Source organism: Chironomus tepperi, unplaced genomic scaffold, assembly GCF_022539635.2.
Source record: "Chironomus tepperi strain 1889 unplaced genomic scaffold, CSIRO-AGI_Ctep_v1 contig_85, whole genome shotgun sequence".
NCBI classification, from domain to species: domain Eukaryota; kingdom Metazoa; phylum Arthropoda; class Insecta; order Diptera; family Chironomidae; genus Chironomus; species Chironomus tepperi.
The window spans coordinates 12,242-38,173 of record NW_027226207.1 but is presented as its reverse complement, the minus strand read 5'-3'; the positions used below and the strand labels follow the sequence as shown (position 1 = coordinate 38,173).

Here is a 25,932-nt window from a genome sequence, read left to right as displayed (position 1 = left end):
TGTTTCAGAATGAAAATTTGAGAGGTCACTGCGATATGAATAGCTACGATGTTTCTGTCGTCGCATTTTTCAACATATCAATTTATAATCTATAAACACGTAAAAATTATGACACGTTTGGTCAGCAATCTGAGATAATGTTTTTCAGATTCTTTTTAAGTCTATCCAACCCATAAATACTTACATAAATTACCCATAAATGATTACACAATCATTTTCCCTCTCACTTCACAAATTCAATGCTGCATTCGACCGTAAAAATGATTTAAGAATAAGAGTATGAAACAAAGAATTACTATCGAAGGGTGAATTTATTATTATCAACATATCTTCAGCCCATAACAATAATAATATTTTTCAAGTATTTGCTATTTTTGGCAAATAAAAACAACAAATAATAAAGTTCTTGAATTTATCATCCAAACAAACTAAATGCTATTGTAATGGCTATCAAATATTTCAATACTTTTTCGTAAAGCAATTAAAATATTGTGGGCAAGAAACATTTTGTATGATACTATGTGGATGAGTGACCTACATTTTTATATAATTACAGAAATATTGTCATTAAATATCAAATATTAATGCTGGTGAAAACAAAAAAAATCTTATTGTAAAGCTCTATAAATATCAATTAAAATCGAAAAACTTGCTATTTTCCCGTTTCTATGGCAGAAAATCCTTTAAAATTTCAACAGAGAAAGCTCTCTCATTAGCACTAATTATACAGTAATTAGTGTACATACAAAAACTCAAACATCATAAATCCGATCACGAATGAAAATTTCCCATCTCCATGCTACAACTATCTCGATCTTGGATGGAATTACAAAATGATTTTCCACCCACAACATTTTTTTTTTGTATCTTGTATACAATTGGTATAATGGCAACAAGATATTGTTGGGCATTGCTTATAATTTCATAAGAAATGAATGGTGCAGCAATTAATTTATTACTTAAATACAGAAAGTTATCATATGTAAATGTCTTGAAGTTTTCATTGTTTATGGTTGTATGACTTATATGTGCATAAAATATTATTGAATATTATTGAACACAAGTTTCGGATAAGAACAAGAAGAGATGAATTAAGGAACTTAATTTAAAATTAAAAGAAGAAGAATAAGAATAATTTCTCATGTGAATTGCTTTTGTAAAGCATAAAGATTTTATGCTTTAATAAAGCACAAGGAAATTAATTTATGCTAATTTTATGAAAATCACTTATGAGGAAAATATATCCATAAATAATTCATGATGAATTGTTTAGATTTTATGTTGAGGATGAAATAATGATTCAAATCCGCATAACATTTGTGAATTAAAAATTATTTTCTTTGCATAATAAATGAATTTTGTTGCACAAACAATTATTAAAATTTTCCTTCATTTTGCTCATTAGAAAAAAATCTAGCCACTTTAGTTTAGGATTTTAATGATTGGCAAAAATAAACTAAAATCAATAATTCTAATTTAAGCGTAAAAAAATCAATCAAAACAAAAATAAGTAAGCTTGCAATTGGATTTCTAGCCACGTACTGTATGTTTCATTAAAAAGTAATTTCGAATATTCACGATACACGAAAAAGACAAAAAGCATGATATTGAGGAAAAAAATCACGAAAATACCACTCGAAATTCATGAATGTCATTTTGTGTAGTGTGTGAAATGTACGAGCATACACTTGATTTATTGATGCTCTTCAACTCTTTTCCCGGTTGATGCATGCTAGCATCATCATGTGATGATGATACACTTTTCATTCTTTATTATGAAACACATAAAATCCTTTTTATTGAATTTTTTTTCGTATTTTCATTTTTATCGTTTTAGCACTTAAAGAGCAGTAACGACTAAACACCAGCTTTGTTTGGAGGACATTAGGAAAACTCAATTTGAACACACTCAATAGAATGTCGACAGAGGAGATTGAGAACAGTGGTTTTATAGATCGAGTTGTTAACTTTTTTGTTGTAAATGAAGGTTAATATATTCACCAATATGAATTGTGGAAATTTGCTTTACTTCTGCATGATTAACAACAACATTAAATTACCGAAAAATCTCAATTTACAGATCCACGAACAAAGACATGGTTTCTCGGGAACACACCTGGACCACTTGTTTCAATTTTGGTAACCTATCTTTATTTCTGCCTATATGCTGGTCCACGTTATATGAAAAATCGGAAACCATTTCAACTGACGAAAACATTGATCGTTTACAATGCTGTACAAGTTGTTTTTAGTATCATTTTAGTTATTGAAGTAAGTATCATATAGAAGTCATTTTATCGAAAAATGTGAGTGTGTATGTTTGTGCTTGTGTGTTGTTATTTTTCGAGGAAGAAATAAAAGGAAATCGAGTAGAATGGTCATTGATAACATACTGTGAAAATGCTTCACAATATTGAATATAGAGATATTATTTTTGTGCCATTAGGAACTAATAAAATCATTTAGGGTTGCTCACTTACTAAAAGAATCATGAACAAAAATAAAAATGTTTTGATATTATTGCATCCTCCACCTTGCACTCTAGTATGTTATTGAACGATTTTGCGTGTGATACTTTTTTCCTCAATTTATGGGCACTTTAAGACTTAGCACTGAGCATTTAGAGACTTAGGGTTTGTTGCATTCGATAGTCGCTAGAGAATTTCTTGAACCCGTTTTGGCAATCAAGCGCATTTGAAAGTATGCACGGAAATAAACACCGACAGTGTTGGTATGTATGCTTAAATACTCGTCAAAAGTCCACCGAATCACGGCTTGCGTTAATTTAACACATTCAAATAAATTTTATAAATTTCAGTAAAGTTCCTTTTTTTAAAAGTTTGTTTTAAAAACCAGGTGACCGGTAAAAGCAGTATAAACCGGAATTTAGCTACTCTGGTTTCCAAAAGGAAAATATTAGATTGTTCTACTTTGAGTTCCAAATGTCTAATTAATAGAAACCCTAATTCTTAATTTAAGTTTCGCTTGAACATTTTTCTCTTCAAGTCACAACTGTATGAAAATATACATTTAAATTTTTCGATTAATTTTTTTATTTTTTGAACATGCCGAAAAATGTTGTGTAATTGAAATAAAATAGGTAGCACAAAGCACATTCTGTTTTTATTTTAAAAGGGAAAAATCCATTTGCCGTTTTTCTGTGATACCACACACCGTATGTGTTTCATGGTACTTAGAATTAAATTTATCTCTAATTTAATGTTTGCAATGTGTGAAAATACATTTGTATGATTTTAAACATGAAGTTTACAAAGGTGTCCACAGGGTCAAATGTCAAAGTTGAATTTATTTAAATTGTGGGCATATTTGAAACGTAAAATGGTAATAGAAACAAAATCAATATATGCTACACATTAATGATTAAATCTTTAAATAAAAATTTATTTTTGTTTGTTTAATAATATCATAGAATCTTTCACTCTTTTATTTTATTGCTTGACCAAATAAGAGTTGTTTCCTATAATTTGACTAGTATTATTTCTCCTATAATTTATTCTACCGTTTTTTTGCACATGTTCCTATGAAATTCATGGCTTTTCTCATTTTTTGCAGGGGTTAGAAGGCGGTTGGAGGAAACATTATAATTTTCGATGTCAACCTGTTGACTACTCAACAAATCCAAGTGCAATAAGGGTAATTTATATTCACAAAATGTTGATTTTCTGCCACTTTGATGCCAACATTTTGATGTTATTTATTTGCTGTATATAAATATACTGAACACCATACATAGATATATTATGTGGCAGGAAGGCGTCATTACAAATTTATTTCATTTATCGTGTGTGAACTCACACGAACTCACAAATTTTATTCATTTTCCTTATTTTCATCGCTTACGTTCTCATTAAAATGCAGATGGCCCGTGCTGTATGGTTATATTACATGGCAAAAATTATTGAACTTTTGGACACTGTTTTTTTTGTTTTACGCAAAAAACAATCACAAGTTAGCTTTCTTCATGTCTATCATCACACATTGATGCCAGTTTGTGCATTCATTGGAGTAAAGTTTTTTGCAGGTAAATTATTTTCTATAATTTGTTTCATTTGATTGTATATTCGTTTCAAACAGGAAACTGTGCGTATATGTAGATTTTTTTGCAGAAATTAACAATTAGCATATTAAGTTGTAGATATTTAAATTATATTAATAGAGTATAAATGTCGGGTAGCTATCTAGAGAAGATTTTTCTAATTATCATATATTCATTTAAGACATTGACGCTAACAGGTTTCAATAAGTTTTATAGTTTCTTCTCATATAATTATTATTTCACTGTTTCTATATGATGTGATAGCAAAAATGCACTAAAATATTAAAATATAAAATTTTTGTAGCCTATTGGAAAAACAATAAGAGAATAAAAAGTTTAATTCTCTTTTTTCTTAAATTTTTGAATAATGTATCTAATATGTAAAAATAAAATCAAGCTATAATTGTGATGAATTTCCAAACGACACCAAAGAAAGAAAAAAAATTTTGATGGCTAATTTGCATACACGTTTCGATGGCAGTATTTCACGTACCATTAAATTAAATATCAAAAAAAGCTAACATGTCTCGTCATCTCAATCATGTTATATCAAAAGATAATGTTTTCCGTGATTTAATAATGAATGGGAAACTTCATCAAAACAATTGAAAATTTGAATAAGAAGCTGTTGAAATTTTCACACTTCAAAGTTCTGTAAAATAACTTATTTTCACCATCGAGTCTAAATAATTATTTCAGACATGTAAAATTATAAAAAAAAAAAATTACAAAAGTCCTCGTGTTATTGATCGAGGGAAATTCAAACTTTCTAACGGTTTTCTGAAATCCAAAATTTTCCCTTTTTGTACTGAAAACTAAAATTCATTAATTGGGTGATTCTCTGGATAAGTCAAATTCGTCTAATTCGTGTCTCAAAAACTACAAAATTTGCTTCATAGAAAAATACTACTTTAACTTATTAAACAAATTAACTAATTGTTAATTTCATTATAATATTAATTATAATATCTCAATCTGTCTTTATTTTGTATTGTTAGTCTATAATTCCTGCAAAAACATAAAATCAAAAAATGAATTTTCTCACGGATTAGGAAAAAAGTTTCTCGGAATCACTAAAATTTCAATTTTTCTCTTTAATTAAGGATTTTTGCAGCGTTTAAAGAGCAACAAACGATAGTTTTAGGTGTAATACACTCGAAATATCAACTCAACCATAGTGACAAGTAGAATAAAGTGCAAAAAATTCATGTTGAAAGTCGGAATTTGATATTTTGATCCAGAAACCGGCATAAAAATTGAAATATTTAATTAAATAAAGCATGACGGTAAAAAATAATTGTACATAAATAAAGATCTGCACAAATCCCGTAAGTGTATATAGAGAATGGAGCTATAAAATTGCCAGATTATGAGAAAAATTGATTCAAAGTCGAAAATTTTGAAAAAATTTATCCAAAGAAACACCCAATTATAGTATTTAGACAATGTTTTAAGATTTTTTAATTGCCGTCGCCGCAATAACTTTATGGAACTGAGCTATTGCAAAAAACCAGAGCTCTCAACAATGGCCGGTTGCTGAGTTCTCGCGTTCCAGCCGAACGAACAAAGTTTCTTATTAAGCTACCTTTTTGAAAAAAATTTCAAAAATGCGCTAAAAAGGATCGAAAATAAATACCCTCGACTGAAGTGCATGTCCTCACTTTTACGAATTTAATTTTCTTTTTAGATACTGTAATCCCAAACAGACAAAGAGCATGCTCATGAATTTGCTCAATTATATTGATTGAGTATATTCATGATCACATTAATTTATGTGAGTACGTTCATTGTCTGTTAGGGAATTTAGCACTAACGGATAACCAAATTCAACTATACAACGCCCTTGCTCCATAGAAATATGATAACTCTTCTTTATTTTCTATCGTCTTTCCTTTATTCTTAGACAACGTAAAGTATACAAATGAAATTTAAATATTTGAATTCGAAAACAATTTTCAAGCCAATTGAGTTTTCCTTCCTTGAGTTGAGCTCAGTTTTTAGAATGAAATGAGTGTGAAGTACAAAAAAAGTGAGTAAAAAAAAAGAAATAAAGAAGAAAGATATAAAAAAAAACTTTTTCTGTTCAAGGATGATGAAAAAGAGATGAAAAAAAAAAATCAACAATATGGGTGGGAAATTTTTTTCTGCTTATTAAATTTAGTGTGTTGAATTGACATACGTTGGTAGAATAAAAGAGTAAGAAAATTTATTCCACCTTCGGAGCAATTTTTATTTGTTAACCTAAAGAATGATCTATTTCAATGTTATGTGTATACACATATCCTCCATTGACAGCATATATGTATAATTTTTTTTTTTTTGTGTTATTCAAGAGAAAATTCGAAACATCGAAATCAAATGTTGGTAGGGGGGCCAAAAAAAATTCCAATTTCATAGAATTGAATTGAAAATAAGTTTTGGCGGGTTCACATTTCGTTAGATCCCATAAATATGCCTCAGACACAGTAAATTGGCATACATATGTCATCCACAGAAAATGTGAATGCATTAGAATTTTAAATTTTATTTTTCATCGTCATTTCAATCTTCTCGTTTCTGAACAGTAAATTCTGCATAGTACGATAAACGTGAGCAGTATAAATTCAAATAGAGGCATAGGATGATGTTCATGTCCATTTATCAATGTAAAAAAAAAGTTAACTCATAAATGAATAATTTTTTTTGAAGATCCTACTCATAAATTTATTGCTTTGTTCATGTACATGTATATAGACATGAGAATATAAATTCCAATTAAAGTTATTAATTTTTATTTGAAATCAAAATTTATTTTCTTCAAAGTTGAAAATAAAATATTCGTTTCAAACTCATTTTGGAATTTAAATTAATGTTTATCTCTATTAAACCTTCCAATTACAAAACAAATTCAAAAGCTAATTTGATTTTAAATTAAATGGTTAATGAAAAAGTAAATCTGATATCAATTTCATTTATAGAACAAATTCAATAAATATTTGTCGGGAATTATTGCAATTTTTTATGCCCTGATATTTCAAAATCTTTTGTATTCTAAGAAACAGAATTATAGTTGAATCTAAACTTGTATAGACGTGGAAAAATTCGTGACCAACGAAAACCTACTCATAAATTTATTGCTTTGTTCATGTACATGTATATAGACATGATACATTTTGTACGTCATCGTACAAAAGCAATTTGATTTTAAATTAAATGAATCTAGCCATGATTAAATTTTTTCTGATATTTCAAAATCTTTTGTATTCTAAGAAACAGAATTATAGTTGAATCTAAACTTTGCCATTAAACATCACATCATAAATTATCAAAAAAGGCATTAAAAAATAATTTTGGGATTGAACCAGTGACGATTTAGTTAATAGTAGCGATACTCTAACTACGCCAGCACTAATTGGCAACTTATTAAGATGAAAATAGAGGAAAATTTCATTTGAAAATATATGGCAAATATGCTTAACTCCATGAAAATATTGGATGATCATGTGGAAAAATATCTAAATGGAATGAAAAATTTAAGTCATAGCACAAAAAATAAGCAAAGTACGGACAATCCCTGTAAGGATAATGCGCTAAAAATTAGAAATTAATTTTTAGCAATCCCATCAACCATTTGTGTATTCATCATTTCCATTTATCTTCTTCGAGATGCGATAAAAATCTTTAATTTATGTTACATTCTCTGCTGTGTCGCACAATTTTATCCATTCAATTCCTCTTGTGCGGAAGGATATATGCAGCATTATTGTTCGCTCTGATTGCGTGTGTTTGTAAATATATGAATTAAGGCACAAAAGCTTTTCAATTCTTGTTAACATCCACCACATAGACGTTACCTTAACTTCATTTTTTTTTAATACCAAACATGATTTTTCATCAACCCGTTCTGCTATGCATACACATTTGCGTGTGTGTGCTGCTTGTAAGGAGAAAAGAAGATTGATAAACATGCGAGGGTTAAATAAAGAATGAAAATTGCACATAGAATGATACATACGTTTGCGTTATCTAAAGTTAGTATATAAGCTGCTGTTACATATGTCTAAGCGCATTTTCCAGTAATTTATCATTGAAAAAAAATTATAGAATTTATTAAATTTAAAATCACAATTTTCTTAAAAAATTTCGTTAAATCTTGCAATTATCTTTTTCTTCTTGTCATCTTTTTCAGTGGCGAGCTTTTAAATAGAAAGTTATCAATCAAACGATATAAAAATAATTTAAATTTAAATAAAAATTTCTATTAATGATGTTTATTTTAGAACCAGCAACTATATGTTCATAATAATAAGATCCAGTTAACGAATCGACACACAATGTCCTTAAAACATGATTCAATTAATATTCAGACACAATATATCCATTATAACAAGATCCAGTTATTATTCAGACTTATTATGTCGATAATATCAAGATCTAGTTAGCATCCAGAATCACAATTTTCGTTAATAATAATTTCGTTAACATCTTGCAGTTAACATTTTCTTCAGGTCATCTATTTCAGTGCCGAGCTTTTAAATAGAAAGTTACAATCAAACGATTAAAAATAATTTAAATTTAAATAAAAATTTCTATTAATCATGTTTATTTTAGAAAGCAACTATATGTTCATAATAATAAGATCCAGTTAACGAATCGACACACAATGTCCTTAAAACATGATTCAATTAATATTCAGACACAATATATCCATTATAACAAGATCCAGTTATTATTCAGACTTATTATGTCGATAATATCAAGATCTAGTTAGCATCCAGAAACAATTCGTTAATAATAATAACATCCAGTGAACATCCAGGCCTATTATGCCCATAGCAATAACATCCAGTTGACATTCGAACCAAAATAAACAAATCAGTTTTCATAAAAAAAATCAATTTTCATTTAAAATATTTTTGATATTCTAATTATAACGTTTTTTTGAAATTCAAACTCATTGACTAATCCAATATCAATGATGTTAATACTAAAAATAGAAGCAGATTAAAGCATAAAAAGCAGCTTAAAGTGGATAAAGCGCTTTTATTTTCCAAATGATTGTGTCATTCTAAATATTTATATGGCCATTTCTGCAAACAACAGGGTGATCACAACAATTGATTTATTTCTAGAAAGTTATTTTTACTGCTCTAACACGCGAGAACATCATCTCGAGTAATTTTACAAAGTACTATTGACATTAATATGAAAAGAAAATAAAAACTAATGTAGATAGATAATCAAAGAGATGGTCGGAATTGGTGGAGACTGAGAGAATTAAAAATAGTGAAAAATAACATTTTTGTGGTAGAGAAACATCCATGTTTATTCATTTAATGGCCCTCCATGGTATACATTCATTCACTCATTCATTCATATTCCTTCCAGTGCTGTTTTTGTTTTAGCCAGTTGAAAATTTTTCAACTCTTCTCATTTATTTTTTTGCAATGATCAGGAAAAGTACACACGGTGGAATTAAAAAAAAATGGTTCTGTGGTTCTGTATGTTGGTTGCATTAATGGGAAAGTTTTTTGTCTTTTTTAATTGAAAATTTTTCTTTTTTATAGGAAAACTTTTAAAAATAAATTTTTCAAAAACGCGCTAAAAAGATTTGTCAGTTTCCTTTTTTATCGAATTTTCGAAAAAAAACCCCTATCGTATGGGGGGAGTTGTTCCGCTCTTTAAAAAAAATTTTATTATGATTCTAGAAGCTCCAAGGAAGTGATTCCGTATATAAAATGCATTTTTAAAGAATTAACGCTAAGCTTAATTTTTCCGGATTTTTTTTAATATGAATACATAAAGCACATATTTAGACATCTGTGTCCATAAATATTTGTGAAAGTGTAACATACCATAATTTTTATTCTTGATTGGATCTCCTTTTTGTATTCGTCTTGTTCGTAGTCCGTACGCTATTTATTTAATTAACTCTATTTATTATATTTCTTTTCATGTTATTCGATACAAAATGTTCATTTGTTCCTATCATTATTTATTTCACAACGTTATATATTTTCAATTAAAATCATTTGTTTGTTAAAAATTATGTTTTTTTTTTGTCAACGATCGATTTTAATAACACTAAATTTTCACTTGTAAATCTCTCAAAAATTCACTCAACGATTTTTAAAAATTTCAAATTTTTACACATGGTAATATGTGCTTGTGAATTTTTACGTCATTTTAATTAAGTTGTCTATTTTGCACTATTTGAGTCTTTCTGTTCACTTCATGTCACTGTATTATGTTTGTTTTACTTTCTGACTGCATTACGAATGTGTCCATGCTGTTTTTTTGTGTTTCTCACTGGATGTTTTTTTTTCTCACTGGATGTTAGTATTTTCACTGGATGTTTTTTTTCAATTGATGTTTATTTTTTGTCTTATTTATTCATCTCCACGTTTTATTTTCACTTTCTTGACTGTTTTGTGACTATATATTGTCTTATTGCACTTTTTTTGTCTTTGTAATTAATAAAATTCCGCATTTTCACTAATTTTAACTTTTTACGTTTTGACTCGCGATTTTTTTTGCAACTGATTTCCGATTATGTGCAAATGTCAGATTTCACTTTACTATATTAAATCAGTGCATTTATTTAATGTAAAGTTATAATAATAAAGTTAAATACTTTAATTAACACTTTGAATTTTTTTTAATAAAAACAATGTGTTTTTTTTTACAATGTTTTTTTAGCAATGTTTTATAACAATGTTTCTCAATGTTTTTACATTGTTTCCTCAACAAAGTTTGAATTTGTCGTTAAATGATTTGAAATATAAAAGTTCGTTCAAAGATAAAATTTATAAATATGTTGTATGATGACTTGAATCTTATTGGATCTTGTTTTCAGGTCGGAGTAGTGAATTAGATACCAATTACTAATTAAGTCAAGATTCCTGAGGAGAAAATGAGATGAGGAGAAAAAATTGTTGAAGTCATATATTATATTTTTTTACTCAACATTTTTATTGTATTTTATTTATTTTTTAACTCACTTTTAATATTTGCATATGACTCGCTGATGAAATCATCTCCATGCTCTAGTACAGTTTTATTACTCCACTATGTTTCATCCCATTCATTCCACAATTTGAAATTATTATTTTAATTTACTTTTTCGTTGCTTTTTACGTGGAAATTGTGTTGTATTGTTTTTGAACTGTCTCTACCTTTCCTCATTGGGTATTTTTATGGAGGTTATTTTGTATAAAAAGTCAGCAATTCTGAATAAACTGTCTGCGCCAAAAGTTCGTTTATTAACAAAACAATTGCTACCCCATGGGCATTGAACAAGTTCAGTTGAACTTTTAAAGTTTAAATGCGTTTAATTCATTCTTTGAAAATATAAATTTTCACAATTTTCATATTTTCTACATATGACCATGTCATGATATTTTATATCATATTATTACTATTGTTGCTTTCTTTACTCTTGTACTGTATCTCATTTTATATTTTTTTTATATGTTTTCAGGTGGACATGGAACTCTCCTAGGTCTCATTAATTCATTTATTCATGTTATTATGTATATGTATTACATGCTGTCCGCAATACCTTCCATGCAGAAATATTTATGGTGGAAGCGATACTTGACCATTATGCAAATTGTGAGTATGAATGTCTTCTGCATGAAACATGACAAGCATATTTAATTAATGCAATATATGCTCTGATATATTCACATTTCTTCTACCATTTATTTTAGATTCAATTTTTGATCGTCTTTTGTCATACCGTACAAGTTCAGTTCCGGCCAAGTTGTACATATCCAAAATCAATCGCTGCTTTACTTACACTTAATGCTGCCCTATTTACCTACATGTTTTCATCATTCTACATTAAATCTTACACCAAAAAGAGACGAGATCATATTAATGAAAAGAAAGACATTTGTGATGAAAATAGTAATGTGGTGGAACAAGATAATAAGATTTTAAAAAAGGAATAGAGGTCTATTGTCTCCGACAAAAAGAAAGGAAATATAATTAAAATTAGAGTCAAAAGATGTTGATGATTACTATCATAATTGATTACTACTGTCTTCTTCTTTCACATTCATATTTTTTATTATTAATTTTATAAAAGTTTTCTACCAGAAGAAAATGATAAAATACAAATTTTAATAAAATGGTTGATAAAACTTGTATAAATGATATAAAGGATTGAAAAATAATCAGAAATAAAGATAAATAATTTAAATAAAAACTTTAAGCCTATATTTAATCTGATTAAATATTTTATACTTTATTAATTCTTTAAGGATTTTAGATAGCGGTTTAAATAAAGATTTATGTATGTTGAAAACAGCGAATTAGTAAATAAAAAATCATAAATTTCTTCGTAATTAAAAAGCATTTGGTTAAATGTCAAAGCCGAAATCATAAATATAATTTTTTCTTTTATGCCTTGTCTAATTTACAACAGTTTCTATATATGAATGATTTCATTGAACTTTGTGTCATAATTATTCAAACCTTTTATAAACTTGTAAATTAATCTGTAGCATTTTTTTTTTTTTTCAATACTAATTTGAAATTCGTAGTTATATTTATACAAAAACTATAGCAAGAACTGAGTTTTCATGATTTCTTTGTCACGATAAATTATTGAGACTGAGACCAAAATTGATAGTTAATTATCTTAGGTTTTATTCTTTCTTTTTATTATTAAATAAATTATGACGATTTGTAAGAAACTTTAAACTTAATTATAAAACATGGTAGACAGAATTTTGAATGACGATACAAGAAATATTTTGAGATTAAACATAACAAAATAAAATTAAATGGATTTCTAAAATTGCAATCTTTTCTTCCCTGGAATGCTATCAGAAATTTGGTCTAATAATTTTCTTTTCAGATTTGGTTTTCCACTTGGTTCCTCTTCAGTTTGTTTAACAGGCATTGGAAGTTTATTTCCCTCCGTTGGTGGTGGTCGATTCGAAAAGTATGGCATTTTCAATGCTTCCGTTGATGTACACCTCTTCATTGGATATAAAGAAAACATACTTTCAGCTACTTCTATCAAGTCATCGCTACAAGCGGTGAAAATTTCTTTCAGTGGAATTGCTGGATACGGCTTAAATTGGATATAATCAGGAAGAAGTTTAACTCCTGGCCAAAGCTCTTCAGTTGGAGTTCCGAATACTGAGAATATTCTATCCAATTGATTTAAATCACTGTCACCAGGTAAAAAAGGAACTCTAAGTAAAAGTTCTGCTAAAATACAACCAACTGCCCAAATATCTACACCAGTTGCATAATGTCTTGCTCCAAAAAGTAATTCGGGTGCACGATACCATCTTGTAACAACTTGGTGTGTATTTATTCTCGAAGGTGATCCATAAAACTTAGCTAAGCCAAAATCACCAACTTTCAATACGCCGGCACTTGTCACAAGCAAGTTATTAGGTTTTAAATCTCTATGCATTATCCATGAACGATGTAAATATTCTAATCCTCTTAGTGTCTGTATCAAATATGATTTTATATTGCCCGGTGTTAGGACGATTTTTTGATCCTTTATAATAATTTCTAGATCTGTGTCAACAAACTCGAAAACTAACGAAACATTGGATTTATGACCAAAAACATCCAGTAAACCAATCACATTCTCATGGCTCAGTTCCTGTAAAAGCTTGATTTCTCTCAACGCTGTTCTATTAATTCCATCTCTTGCCTCTTCCTTACTTCCTAACTTAATCTTCTTTACGGCTACAATTTCGTCTGTTTCAATGTTTCTAGCTTTGTATACCATTGCAAACTAAATAAAATTTATGAAATTTTAAATTAAACTTTTTTTAAACGACATTGATAGATAATTTACCTGTCCTTCACCGAGAAAGGATATTTTTTCATATTTCTTATAATTTGACGGTGCCATTTATTTGATTAAACTATAATTACTATTATAAATTTAAGAACAAATTTATTGTTCGCGAATTTGAAATGTGTTTTGTTGTTGTTGTTCTGTGATGTTTTGTTAATGCTTTTAATATAACTGTCATTGAAAATTCAAAGGCTAGCAACATCAGTGAGCAAAACTTAAGAAACGTTCACAGCAAGCATAACAACAAAACTTTGTTTAAACGAAGTAATCAATTAATTTATTAATTATATCAACTATTTTCAATTTTTTTATTTTATAATATCAAGAAATAGCTTGCCAAAAAGTAATTAACAAGAACTTATATACAGTGTCGAGGAGAAACAGACGAACAGACAATTGAAGATTATTATAATTATTATAGGAAAGCGTATACTCTGAAAATTTTTTTTGTGAAATTAATTAATTGAAATAATAGCTAAGGAAGCAACAAAATGGCAGAAGGATCTTCTAAACGTATTACAATTTCAGTAAAAACACCCAAAGAAAAGAAAGATATTGAAATTGATGAGGATTCGTCGGTAGAAACGGTAAGAAAAGTGAAAAATCATACTTATCCTTGATACTTATAAATTTACGTGTAAAAAACATGAAATCAGATTTCGTAAGGTTGTTTTCGACATTTCTTCATCTATCTTGTGGTCTCTATTTCAAAATTATTGAATAAATGAGATGATTAAAGTCCGAACTACTAAAAAATGTTGAATAATACCATTTTATCAATTTTGCTAAATCATTGTAATTTTTTTTTGTTGTTTTTCTGTCTATATTCTAGTTCAAAGCTATCGTCGCTGAGAAATTTGAAGCTGAAGTTGAGCAGTTGTGCTTAATTTTCGCAGGAAAGATCCTCAAAGATGCAGATTCATTGAAAGCGCACAATATTAAAGATGGACTTACAGTTCATTTGGTAATTTCATAATAAATTTATTGTTCTGGATGTTTCTGGTGACTCATTACGACATAACATGTTTTTTTTAGGTAATTAAAGCGCCGCCAAAACCGGAAGCTCAAGGACCTACTCGAAGACCGGCTGATGTAAGGCAAACACCATTTGGATTAAATCAAATCGGTGGAATATCAGGATTAGAAGCATTAGGTGCAAATTCCAATTCCTTTATGGATATTCAAGCAAGAATGCAAAATGAATTGATGGGAAATCCAGAATTGATGAGAACAATTTTAGACAATCCACTCGTTCAACAAATGTTAAATAATCCAGATACTATGCGTTCCTTGATTACAAGCAATCCTCAAATGCAAGATTTGATGTCGCGCAATCCAGAAATTTCTCATATGCTTAATAATCCTGATTTATTGAGACAAACAATGGAGTTGGCAAGGAATCCAGCTATGTTGCAAGAATTGATGCGTTCCCACGATCGAGCAATGTCCAATTTAGAGTCAGTTCCAGGTGGCTACAATGCATTACATCGCATTTATCGAGATATTCAAGAGCCAATGCTAAATGCAACTGGTGCATTTGGATCAAATCCATTTAGTGGTTTAGTTGATACAGGAAGTGCTGAAAATCCTCAACAAGGAAATGAAAATCGTGAACCATTGCCAAATCCATGGGGAGGCATTGGACAAAATAATAGCAATCCACCACCACCAAACAATGTCTTAAACACTCCAGCAATGCAAAGTTTATTACAGCAAATGAGCGATAATCCAGAAGTCATGGAAGGTATGATGAATGCACCGTATATGCGATCAATGATGGAAGCGTTACAACAAGATCCAAACATGGCTGCTAATCTCATTAGTCAGAGTCCATTACTACAAGCTAATCCAGCATTACAGCAACAGATGAGAACAATGATGCCACAATTAATTCAACAAATGTCAAATCCAGAAGTTCAAGGAATGATGTCTAATCCACAAGCATTAAACGCTATCTTGCAAATTCAACAAGGTATGGAACAATTACGTCAAGTAGCACCTGGTCTTGTCGGATCAATGGGAATTCCACCACCTCCTCCAGGAACTAATCAGCCTCCCGTAACTGGAAATACACCAAATCTTGGTAATCAGCAACTTTTTAATGATTTCATGCAACGTATGTTGAACGGAATGACAAATCAAGGTACACAACAAAATTTACCGCCAGAACAAAGATATCAATCACAATTGGAGCAACTTGCTGCTATGGGCTTCGTAAATCAAGAAGCAAATCTGCAAGGTAAATTATCTATTGTGGACTAATAAGTTGCATAATTAATTTTATTAATTAATATTTTCATTTGCAGCATTGATTTCAACTTTCGGTGACATAAATGCGGCAGTCGAACGTCTACTCGCTTTGGGATCATTATCATTAAGCTAACTTAATTAATAATGGGATTTAATGGATTGTGGATGATGTAAAGAAAAATAAAAAAACAATATATAACTTCTTTTCTAATCAAATAAGTTACGAGATGATAAACATTTCATAATTATCAATGATTCTGATGTAATAGAACCTTTCAACAGAGTTTATAGATATATTAACTTTTCTTAAAGTGTATTTTTCCAACTTTATGATTATTCCTATTTTCAAAATTTCGACTTTATTAAATTCAAATTTCATTAAAAGTTGCTATATAAATATGTATGAAATATATTATGAGACATGAGGGAGATAAAGTATGATTTAAATCGATAACTTATTGATTCTTATACAATTTTCATTTTTTTTTTTATTTTCAGGAAAAATTTTTTTTTTTGAAAAATCAACAGAAAATAATTAGAATTGAGTTTAATACACTTTTGAGCAATTAATTGATAAAACAGGGGCACATTTCTTCACATCACTGAATAAGATTATTGATTTGTGAATATCATGAATTAATAAACATTAAGGTCTGAATCTTGCCCTTTTCTTTCTCAATAATTTTTTTTCTAATCAAGTCTATTAAATTCAGAGTTTTATACACAAAACTTACAATCTTGCAAATTCTTGTGTTAGATAGTCAGTAAACCAATCAATAGAACTGCATGAGTATATACTTAATTCCTTAATTTGATTATCATCAAAATGAGAAGGTCGTTTGCCACAAATGGTTACATTTTTAAGCGATATATTACGTACTGAAGGGATATTTAGTTCTGGAATTTTCGAATCGATTATTGTCAAATTTTGAATATAAACTAAATTAATTAGATCAGAATACATTTCAAGAAAAACTCCATATTTACATATCATTGTTAAATTCTTTACGTATGAGAACTTTATCATTCAATTTCCAGAAACATTTTCAACAGCCAAAGTCACAATGTTTTCAAAATTGTCAAAAAATGCGTTTGTGTGGTTTATATGTAGTTCCTCTAGTGCTGAAAATTTCTTAAAGGGTCAAAATGTGTTTCTTGTGCTACCTTTATTATCTACGCAGAGCTCAGTGGCTGTAGAGTTTTTGAGGACATCAAAGAATGATGGAGTGCTGTCATCAAAAAAAAATTCTGAGATTTCTATATGCAGGCATTTGAATTAATTCCAAATTTTCATCAATGTCTAAATTTACTTCCGAAACGACCCATAAACTCAACTTTTGGACTCATCTTCAATTTAATTTTAAAAAATTTTCTTTAAATCCATCGATTAAAAATCTTCAAATGGTTGAGCTAATAAGAATATATCCCCCCTTACATCAAGATATTCAAATATTTCAAGCAACAATTCCTTTGGAAGAAAATCCATACTTAATTCAAACTTGCACTTGACACTGAAAATTTTCTTTGTTTAAACAAAGTCGCAATATTTTATTGCTTTTAAAATCGAGTGAGATATTTCACAACACTTTGAGTAACAGCGAAAAATATAAAAATATCGATGGGAAAACAAAAAGCCGACAGAGAAAATTTTCGTTCATCGTTTTGCTCTTTTGTGTTAATGGATCTTAAAACGCATATTTAATTTTTTGAACGGGAACAAAAAATTAATACGAATCAAAGTTTAATTTGATCTGCAGATTAAAAAAGTACTTAAACCCTTTGCCAAAATGGGACAAAACAAATAAAAGATTGACACGCCTAACAAAAATGGTTCCATCAAGAAACTTGATTTTCACGAGAGATGCTCACGAGTGAAAACCAAAACAATACAACTAAAACTACGTGGCCATACGAGACCGAATAATGCAAATTTTTCGCATACAGAATTAAAACGTATTAAGTTATGATTAACGAGAATACAATACCCGAATAACATATCAGCAAAAAAATAAATAAATAAACTTTTCATGCTGAGGGATTCTAAGCCACTTTGGTCTTATAAAAAAAAGCCGGTACATCGTGTTGACATACTTTTTCTTGTCTATAACGTCTTCAGAGCGCAAACACGCATCGATCTTGTATTTTTTACTCTCTCATATCATCATATGACGCGTTTCTCTCCCTTCATGAAGTTTATTGTACGATTATGTGTTTGTACAGCGGTTCTCCGTTCATTCACAAAATGTTCTCTATTCATAGAATGAAGAACTCTCAGTCTCACGGCGGATGCGTTAGAGTGAACATGCGCAATTGTCAAAAGTGAGATCCAACCAGAAAAAAATAAATTTTTTGCGTGTAAACAGGAGAGAGTGAGTGCGTGGCCATATATCGATTTTTTGTCTCATGCGGTGAAGTTGTTGGAAGTAAAAATTAAAGAAAATTAAAAAATGTGAAATTTATGACAGAAAAGTTGATAAATTTTGAATAAATTATTAATAAAATTTAGTGCTGAAAAAAACGTTTTGTTAGTCAATTGTCATAGTCATTCAGAATTGATTGTACAACAAAGGAAAGGCTCCATTTGTGTCGTGAAAGGAAATTTGTGTTTACTGTCTCTTTTCTAAGTAAATTATCGTTTTGAAATCATGAGTACTGAAAAAGCTAATCACACAGAGCCAGATCTAGACCCGACCGAAGAAGAGAAACAACCTGCAATTGAGCCGGGCAAAAAGACCTTGAAAGACGTTGTTTTAGAAGGACTAGATGAGAAAGGAAAGGGAAAAGATTTGTGGTTATGGTAAGTTATGACACACAGACATAGAAAAAATAAAATCCATGCATGTAAAGTCTATCAGTCGACGTTTCGTTAATTATTTTCGGCGACCTTTGAATCAACATTCGTTTTTTACTGATAAAGTACGTAAAATTATCGGACAGTGACACACATTTATGACATTTTTTTAAAGAAATTTTTCTATAAATCGGTGTTAGTCATTTAATTAGTAAATGTTTGTTTAAATTAACCACGCACGTGCTTAACAAGCAGAATTTTATGTTAAGTCTTCTAATTAAAGAATATGTGACAATGAAAATAGAAACAACTTTTGCATGCAGATGAGGTGTGTGTGTTTGAAATTAGAATAAGAAAATAAAGATCATTAGAATAATGAATAAGATCAATACTTTTGCTAACAGACAAAAAGCATACCTTCATGATACAGTAATGCCAATTCGTTTATACAATGAAAAAATTCATTTCTTCTTTTTTTCTTTCAAAACAACTTCATTAAGTTTAAAATAATAATAATAATAAAAAAAAAAAAAACAATAATCTTTATGTGGTCATTATCGTTTAAAATACTAATGAAAGTGTTTGAAATTTTTAAAAACTAAGCGGTTACTTTTCCTAACAGAACTATCTACTTCATGTGTAGGCTTTTTTGATACGGTTTTCATCTTTAAAATTCTCTCCGGAAACGGGTTCAAGTCACAAGTGACCACGTCGTTACCAGTTTTTTTTTGCCCACATCATATTTTCCGTTAGATATGAAAGAAATGAAAAAGTGTATTCTTGTGTGATTAAGAAGAACTAAACCTTTGAAATTTCTAATCAACAAAATTTTCAGATTTCTTGATATATTTTTTTAAATAATTAAATATTTATTTAATTTAATGATTTCTGCAGATTCCCTTCTTCTTTCCGTTAAAATTTTATTAATGAAATTTACATACCTGAACTACATTTTTGAGTAAGCGATAATAAACAAAATTGCATTAACTATTTTTTTAAATAATCAGAACTTAATTCATTATATTCCACGAAGAATAAATATTTTACTAGAATATATTTTGAAAACAAGAACGAATGACTCGATATTATTACATTTAAATATATTTGGTCATCCTAAATGTAGTTTGAATGTAAAAAAATTATTCGAGAAAAATTTTTAAATCTAAATCTTTATGTTCATCATTCTGTATTATCCAATGTGAATAGAATTAGGCATTCTGAATAGAAATTTTATAGCTAAGAATGAGATTGTTCTATTTTTAATGTGTCGAAATGAGATTCATAGTAAGAATAACCATAGTAAGGTTATTAATACATTGAGAACATATGTTTTAACAAATGTGTTGACAAAATAAAAAAAAATTCAATGGTGTGCTAAAAAGTCGTCAGTAAATGTAAATTAGAAGCGATTATATGATGCAATCTAACAAATATATCTATTTGTATTTTTAACTAGATTATCACTGCATTTTGTAGCACGTTCTTATCTATGTCATGCAATCAAAGTAAATATTGAAAATAATAAGCTCTTAAAGGAACGAAAGTTTGTTAATCTTGGATATTTCAGTTACCAGTAAATGAGCATTATACTAACATAATTTTATGACATACAGAAAAATTTTAAAAATTATATATGCCAAACTTCATAAAATTCTTAAATATGCATTCATATGATCCAAGATTTTTTGATCCTTTTACACAAACGATTTTCAAACGTGTGGTTCTTAATTTTTTTTTAAAATTTTAGACTGCCAAAACAGCTTCTCGTCGCTCGGAAAAACAATAAACTTGTAAAAAATCATTTTTAAAACAGTAAATAAAACTTGCTAAATTGTCGTCTGAAGTGAGACTTGATATACCTATATAATCACAAAAATCTTATCAAAATGTGTTAAATAAATCATACGGAATTCCTGCATATTTCTACTGTCACGCTATATAACTACAACTCCGTTATCAAAAATTATTTTCTTTAATAATTTAAAACCCACGCAAAAATTATTTGAGTCAAGTTCAATGTTACTAACTGATATGAAATTGTGCACAATCAAGTGGAATTTAGAACTGTTAAAGTCGAATTTAGTAATAATTTAGAAACACTTTGAGATTAATAAGGAGACAAATATATGTTTCCAATTTAAATGTAATGCTTAATTAATTTATTCAATTGTTTGTTCCATGCTTTTCTGTCTCCATATATTTTCAGTCCTTTTAATCCTAACAATTTGATTAATTCTTAAATTCATAATCTTAAATATAATTCGTAACTTACTCGTTCTTATTCATCAATAATTTTTTACTAAACTGACTTATTTAATTAATTTCACGTTTAAATCTTCTTTTCATCACTTTTTCCTTTCAACTCTCTGTCTAATTTTTTCTTATAGCATACAATTTAGATTTTTATAGCAACTTTTTAATAAATTTCTACCGTTAATATTTGAATTCAAAAAATACGTTACTTTTCCTTGAATTTCAATTGAATTATTAGAATATAACAAAAAACAATGTAAATTGTTTTACAAGAACCTTTATAAAAATTTGGAAAAAGGATTATTTAAGTATGGCTCAACTTAAGTAATAGAGTGCTAACATGAAATTTTTACATTTATTTGGCTACTGATTTAACATTAGTTTATCATTATAAAATGTTTAATTATTATGTGCAGTTTTAAAAACCACTTGAACTTCATCTTGATTTATTATAAATTTTGTGATTATTTTTGGAAATTGATTGATATTTTTTAGCCATAAAAAAACGCGATTTTATCAACGAACACTTGGTAATAAAAATCGTGTAAACAAACTTTTGCTTTAGCATTTTTATAATCTATTGAAAGAGTTATGAATGATTCTCTCTCTCTCTTTTATGTGTGGCATTTCCAAAAAACATTTGTTAACTATATTAAATCTCACAGAATTTTAGAAAAAAGCTTGTTTGATTTAAGAAATATATGAGCCCCTCACGTAATAGCTGGGTTTAATTAAGTAGCGGACGCATAATTAAAAAAAAATGTAAAATCCGAATTACAAATCCAAAAAGAGATTCAACATTGAACATCAAAAAAAGTAAGCTTATGCTAAGTTATGAGTACGCGAACCAAATCTCACTTTAGTATTGCAATTTCTTATTTATATGGAAAACTTTTCATCTTTTATTAATCGAATAATAAATGTATACACAACAGCTCCTAAAACTATAGTCTGTAAATATAAAAAATCACAAAATGATATATTTACATATGTCAAATTATTGATATGTATATTTTACAGAAATTCAATAAATTCTACAAGTTAATGTCTTTGGCCACGTTTTTTGAAAATTTTTCTCGCGTAATCAGACTGTTAATTTTATATTTTGTAAATATTTTGCTTATTTTCATTAAACTTATTTTCTATCACTATCTATTAGCTGATTATAATATTGAATCAATTCATTTAACGTGTATATTCTCTCACGTTTTTGGTTCGTTCGTTTATTCCGTAACAGAAAAAATATATAGTTTTATATATCTTAGTAATGCCAAATTTTATTTTCAGGATAATGTTCATACTATGCATAACACCAAACATAATCAATGGATTCCATGTTTCATCATACGTGTTTCTAAGTAGAATGCCAGAACAATTTTTTTGTGTAGTTCCAGCCTTAAATCATAAGAATTGGAGTTATGAACAAATTAGAGAAATTGCAATTCCAGGTGGACTAAATACAAGCCAAAGCTGTAATGTGTACAAATGGGACTATGATAAGCTTGCGGATTTGAGTTTTGAACAAGCTAAAATTTATCTAAATGATAAGGATAAACCAAAGACTGCCTCTTGTTTCGAGATGAAGGAACAGGATGACGACTATGCATTCCATTATGAGCAAGACAAGGATGTCAGTTTTGTGCCTGAATGGAATTTGGTGTGTGAGAGGACGGCATATCGCTCAAATGTTCAAGTCGCTCTCTCTATTGGTAAATTCGTGGGTGCATCGACCTTTGGCATCATAAGTGATAAGTATGTCATTAAATTTTTATGAGGTGTCCAAAAAATGACTTATGTTTTTTTTTTTTTTTGCTATTTGACTGTTTTAGGTACGGAAGAAAAGCTTGCTTTAATTTAGCAGCGGTTTTATATATTTTATCAGGTCTTTTGACCACCTACTCACCGACATATGTGCTGTTGATGTTAGGTCGTATTGGTCTAGGTAAGAAGAATTATATCAATTTTGAATTGGCTCTAAATATGTTTTACTTAGTTCCGGATCTAAATTATGAAGACACTGAAAATATTTATGATATTTTCCAATGCTTTCAACATTAAGGTTATCAATAAACTACCATGTTTTATGAAACTTTGATTTATTTCCAAACTTTAATATTTTTTTAGTAATTAGGAACTAGCATTGCACATATTACATTCATATTTTTATTTATTTATTAAATATTTTCCTCATAGGATTTTGTGGATCTGGTGTCTTTTACTCATTATTCACTCTCATAACAGAGAATACAGGACAAAAGTATAGATCAAGTTTGTCAATAGCGTATAATTTCAGTTATCCCGTTGGATTCCTTTTCCTTGCTGGAGCTGCATATATATTTCCCAAATGGCGTGATTTGCAACTTGCATTGACAATCCCATCATTCCTATTAATTATTCACATTATGTAAGTACATATATTGAATTTTTAACAACATTTTACTTATGTCAGTTTCATTAATATTTTAGATGGCTAGTTGAATCGCCTCGTTATCTTATAAGTAAAGGAAAGTACAAGAAAGCTTACAAAATGCTTTACCGTAAAAAGCCAGCACCTGATTTCTTGCTTGAGTTACAATGTGAAAAGGAAGGAGTTGAAATTGTAGATGCTCCCAAGGAAAAAAAGGAAGTCGAATCAAAATCATGCAATGATAAAATTCGAGGATGGTTCCAAGAAGTTATAAAAATTTATGGACCTTCAAATCTCAGGAATAAAGCACTGATTTGCCATTTTACATGGTGTGTAACGTCATTAACATATTACATGCTGTCACTGAATGCTGAAAACTTTAAAGCCAATATTTACATTTGGACGGGATTAACAGGAACAGTTGATATTTTCGGATATATTGTGTCAATTTTCATATTAAAATTCTCAACAAGAAGACTGTCACAATTCACATTATTTGTTCTTGCTGGTGCCTTTCTACTTGCAGTTTTAGGTGTCTCAAAAGAGAAAGAAATTGTATTGCTAGTATTGGCAATGATGAGTCGTTTTTGCATAACATCAGTTTATGCAATAATGACATTACATACTGCAGAAATGTTTCCGACAGAAATTAGAAATTCTGTGTTGGGAATAAGCTCAACAGCTGCACATTTCGGTTCATTCTTTGCTCCATATATTGGTAAGAAGAGTTTGTTTAGTATTGAAGAATAATATTATTCTTATTGTTTATTTATTTTAATATAAAGTTGATCTACTTGGTCCATGGGCCTGGTATATTCCGACCACAATATGTGGAACACTCATTGTTCTTGCTGGATTCTTGATATTATTCGTAAGTACTCTTAATATGGCCAGTTTTAAAATTTAATTTGTTTTAATTTTTAGCAACCGGAAACAAAACACACCGGTCTTACTGACCATGTTAATGAAGATGCAAAGGAGGAAACAGATATCGAAATGAATAAAAAAGAATAAATGATTTAGAATTATTATGATGAAAAAAAAATCATCTAAGATATTAACTACATCATTTTTTGTAACTTTAAACAATAATTTAGATAGCATTTTTCAAATGATTTTTTATGGGCTTGAAATTTTATTCGTGTAGATCATTTAAATAATTTTCATTCGTTAAATCGGCTTTTAGACTCAGTGATTATGAAAATAAATGAGTATTAATATCTTGAAATATTAAATTCCAGAATTTATGATTGGAAACACGAATAGAATTCAATTGTTTTTAAATTTATAATTTTTATACCTGCATTTTATGCAAATTTTATTCGCTTTATTTCGAAAAATTGTTTTGGTTATGAAATAAAAAGACAAACATTTATTTAGAATTTTTCAATTTAACGCTGGAATTAAATTTCATTACAGAGTATGAGATAACCCAGTTAATTACAAGACTTCATTATTTGGTTTTGTCATTTAATTTTTACTATTAAAACTCAATGATGAAATTTATTAATTTGTAGTACTGTAACTTGGACGTTACTGGATCTTGTTTTAGGATCGGAGAAGTGTGTTGGATCTTTAAACGTTTAAAAATATTGCGTCGATATTAAAGGAAATGATGCGTTGGTTTTTAAGAAAAATTAAGATACTGACAACGATTGTTGAATGAAATTCAACATTTTTTATCTTCATGAAAAGTCATCTAAGAAACCTTTGATTTATCAAAGATTTTCACTTCAATCTCAAATCTTATACTAACAACATCACATTATCTCAATATATTTAGAATAAAGATACAGTCCATTTTACAAAGCATTCATTCTCATTTCTACTACACTTTTCATTTTGGTCCTTCGAAACCTTGAGATTTGAAGCAGTAATTTGATTGTGCATAGACAGAATTGAAAGATTGAAGAAATATTTGAGTAAGTGGGAAGATTGTGAAGTCAAGATTGAAACATCACAATAGTTTGGAATCGATCAGTATTTTGAAAAGCTGAAATTGGACAGCGAGACCTATTGAAGAGCTGAACATTGAAGAATTTGTCAGCATTTGTTGAAGCTGTAATTAGCATTTGAATTAAGCTAATTATCAAGCAGAAGTGATACATTGGGTATATCTTTGAAGCTTGAAAATCATCGTAAGACATTGAAGTCAAAAGACATTTTAGTACATCTGCACACATCATCATCAATTAATAAAGCTCGCAGAGTGTTGATTTATTTTTACAACAATCAACAAAACTGAATACAAAAATCATTGATTACTGAGATCATTGAACTTTACAAACTCAATGATGTCGTTCAATACAACTTTCAATACATCAGAAGCAAATAGATTAAAGTTGGATTCGATTATAGAA

At 28.7% G+C, this 25,932-nt stretch overlaps 5 protein-coding genes across 10 annotated transcripts in view; 3 read left to right on the top strand and 2 right to left on the bottom strand.

The window, feature by feature from the left end:
• Nucleotides 1-10,005, bottom strand: part of LOC139086594 (uncharacterized) — a 193,458-nt gene extending 183,453 nt beyond the window's left edge. Inside the window, exon 1 of the mRNA XM_070635092.1 lies at nt 9,892-10,005. The gene's annotated coding sequence lies outside the window, so the exon portion shown is untranslated. The remainder of the gene's footprint in view (nt 1-9,891) is intronic.
• LOC139086595 (very long chain fatty acid elongase 7) overlaps nt 1-12,204 on the top strand; it is a 42,234-nt gene extending 30,030 nt beyond the window's left edge. For all 6 annotated transcript variants that reach the window (XM_070635097.1, XM_070635094.1, XM_070635096.1 and 3 more), the window contains exons 3-8: nt 1,838-1,987; nt 2,081-2,271; nt 3,574-3,654; nt 3,880-4,042; nt 11,517-11,650; nt 11,749-12,204. In XM_070635097.1, the coding sequence (XP_070491198.1) occupies nt 1,918-1,987; nt 2,081-2,271; nt 3,574-3,654; nt 3,880-4,042; nt 11,517-11,650; nt 11,749-11,991 (882 nt within the window). In that variant the 5' untranslated portion in view covers nt 1,838-1,917 and the 3' untranslated portion in view covers nt 11,992-12,204. The remainder of the gene's footprint in view (nt 1-1,837; nt 1,988-2,080; nt 2,272-3,573; nt 3,655-3,879; nt 4,043-11,516; nt 11,651-11,748) is intronic.
• Nucleotides 12,205-12,654: 450 nt separating this feature from the next.
• On the bottom strand, nt 12,655-18,032 carry LOC139086588 (cyclin-dependent kinase 7-like). The gene is made up of 2 exons (XM_070635083.1): nt 13,869-18,032; nt 12,655-13,805 (listed from the first exon to the last, which is right to left on the bottom strand). The coding sequence occupies exons 1-2, from the start codon at nt 13,923-13,925 to the stop codon at nt 12,837-12,839; spliced, it is 1,026 nt and encodes a 341-aa protein (XP_070491184.1). The 5' UTR covers nt 13,926-18,032; the 3' UTR covers nt 12,655-12,836.
• Nucleotides 14,273-16,320, top strand: Ubqn (ubiquilin). Its single transcript, XM_070635082.1, has 4 exons — nt 14,273-14,458; nt 14,704-14,835; nt 14,907-16,110; nt 16,178-16,320. Exons 1-4 carry the CDS (start codon nt 14,363-14,365, stop codon nt 16,252-16,254), a joined length of 1,509 nt encoding a protein of 502 aa, XP_070491183.1. The 5' UTR covers nt 14,273-14,362; the 3' UTR covers nt 16,255-16,320.
• Nucleotides 17,263-24,844, top strand: LOC139086586 (organic cation transporter protein). The gene is made up of 7 exons (XM_070635081.1): nt 17,263-18,918; nt 22,453-22,917; nt 22,995-23,107; nt 23,359-23,569; nt 23,632-24,290; nt 24,358-24,443; nt 24,497-24,844. The coding sequence occupies exons 1-7, from the start codon at nt 18,767-18,769 to the stop codon at nt 24,584-24,586; spliced, it is 1,776 nt and encodes a 591-aa protein (XP_070491182.1). The 5' UTR covers nt 17,263-18,766; the 3' UTR covers nt 24,587-24,844.
• Nucleotides 24,845-25,932: the final 1,088 nt, after the last annotated feature.

Coding starts and splice junctions, on each gene's coding strand:
- LOC139086588 (XM_070635083.1), bottom strand. CDS start 13,925: ATGGCACCGTCAAATTATAAGAAATATGAAAAAATATCCTTTCTCGGT. Junction 13,806..13,868: donor CCTTTCTCGGTGAAGGACAG/GTAAATTATCTA, acceptor AATTTTATTTAG/TTTGCAATGGTATACAAAGC.
- Ubqn (XM_070635082.1), top strand. CDS start 14,363: ATGGCAGAAGGATCTTCTAAACGTATTACAATTTCAGTAAAAACACCC. Junction 14,836..14,906: donor ATGGACTTACAGTTCATTTG/GTAATTTCATAA, acceptor TGTTTTTTTTAG/GTAATTAAAGCGCCGCCAAA. Junction 16,111..16,177: donor TCAAGAAGCAAATCTGCAAG/GTAAATTATCTA, acceptor TTTCATTTGCAG/CATTGATTTCAACTTTCGGT.
- LOC139086586 (XM_070635081.1), top strand. CDS start 18,767: ATGAGTACTGAAAAAGCTAATCACACAGAGCCAGATCTAGACCCGACC. Junction 22,918..22,994: donor TTTGGCATCATAAGTGATAA/GTATGTCATTAA, acceptor TGACTGTTTTAG/GTACGGAAGAAAAGCTTGCT. Junction 23,108..23,358: donor GTTAGGTCGTATTGGTCTAG/GTAAGAAGAATT, acceptor TTTTCCTCATAG/GATTTTGTGGATCTGGTGTC.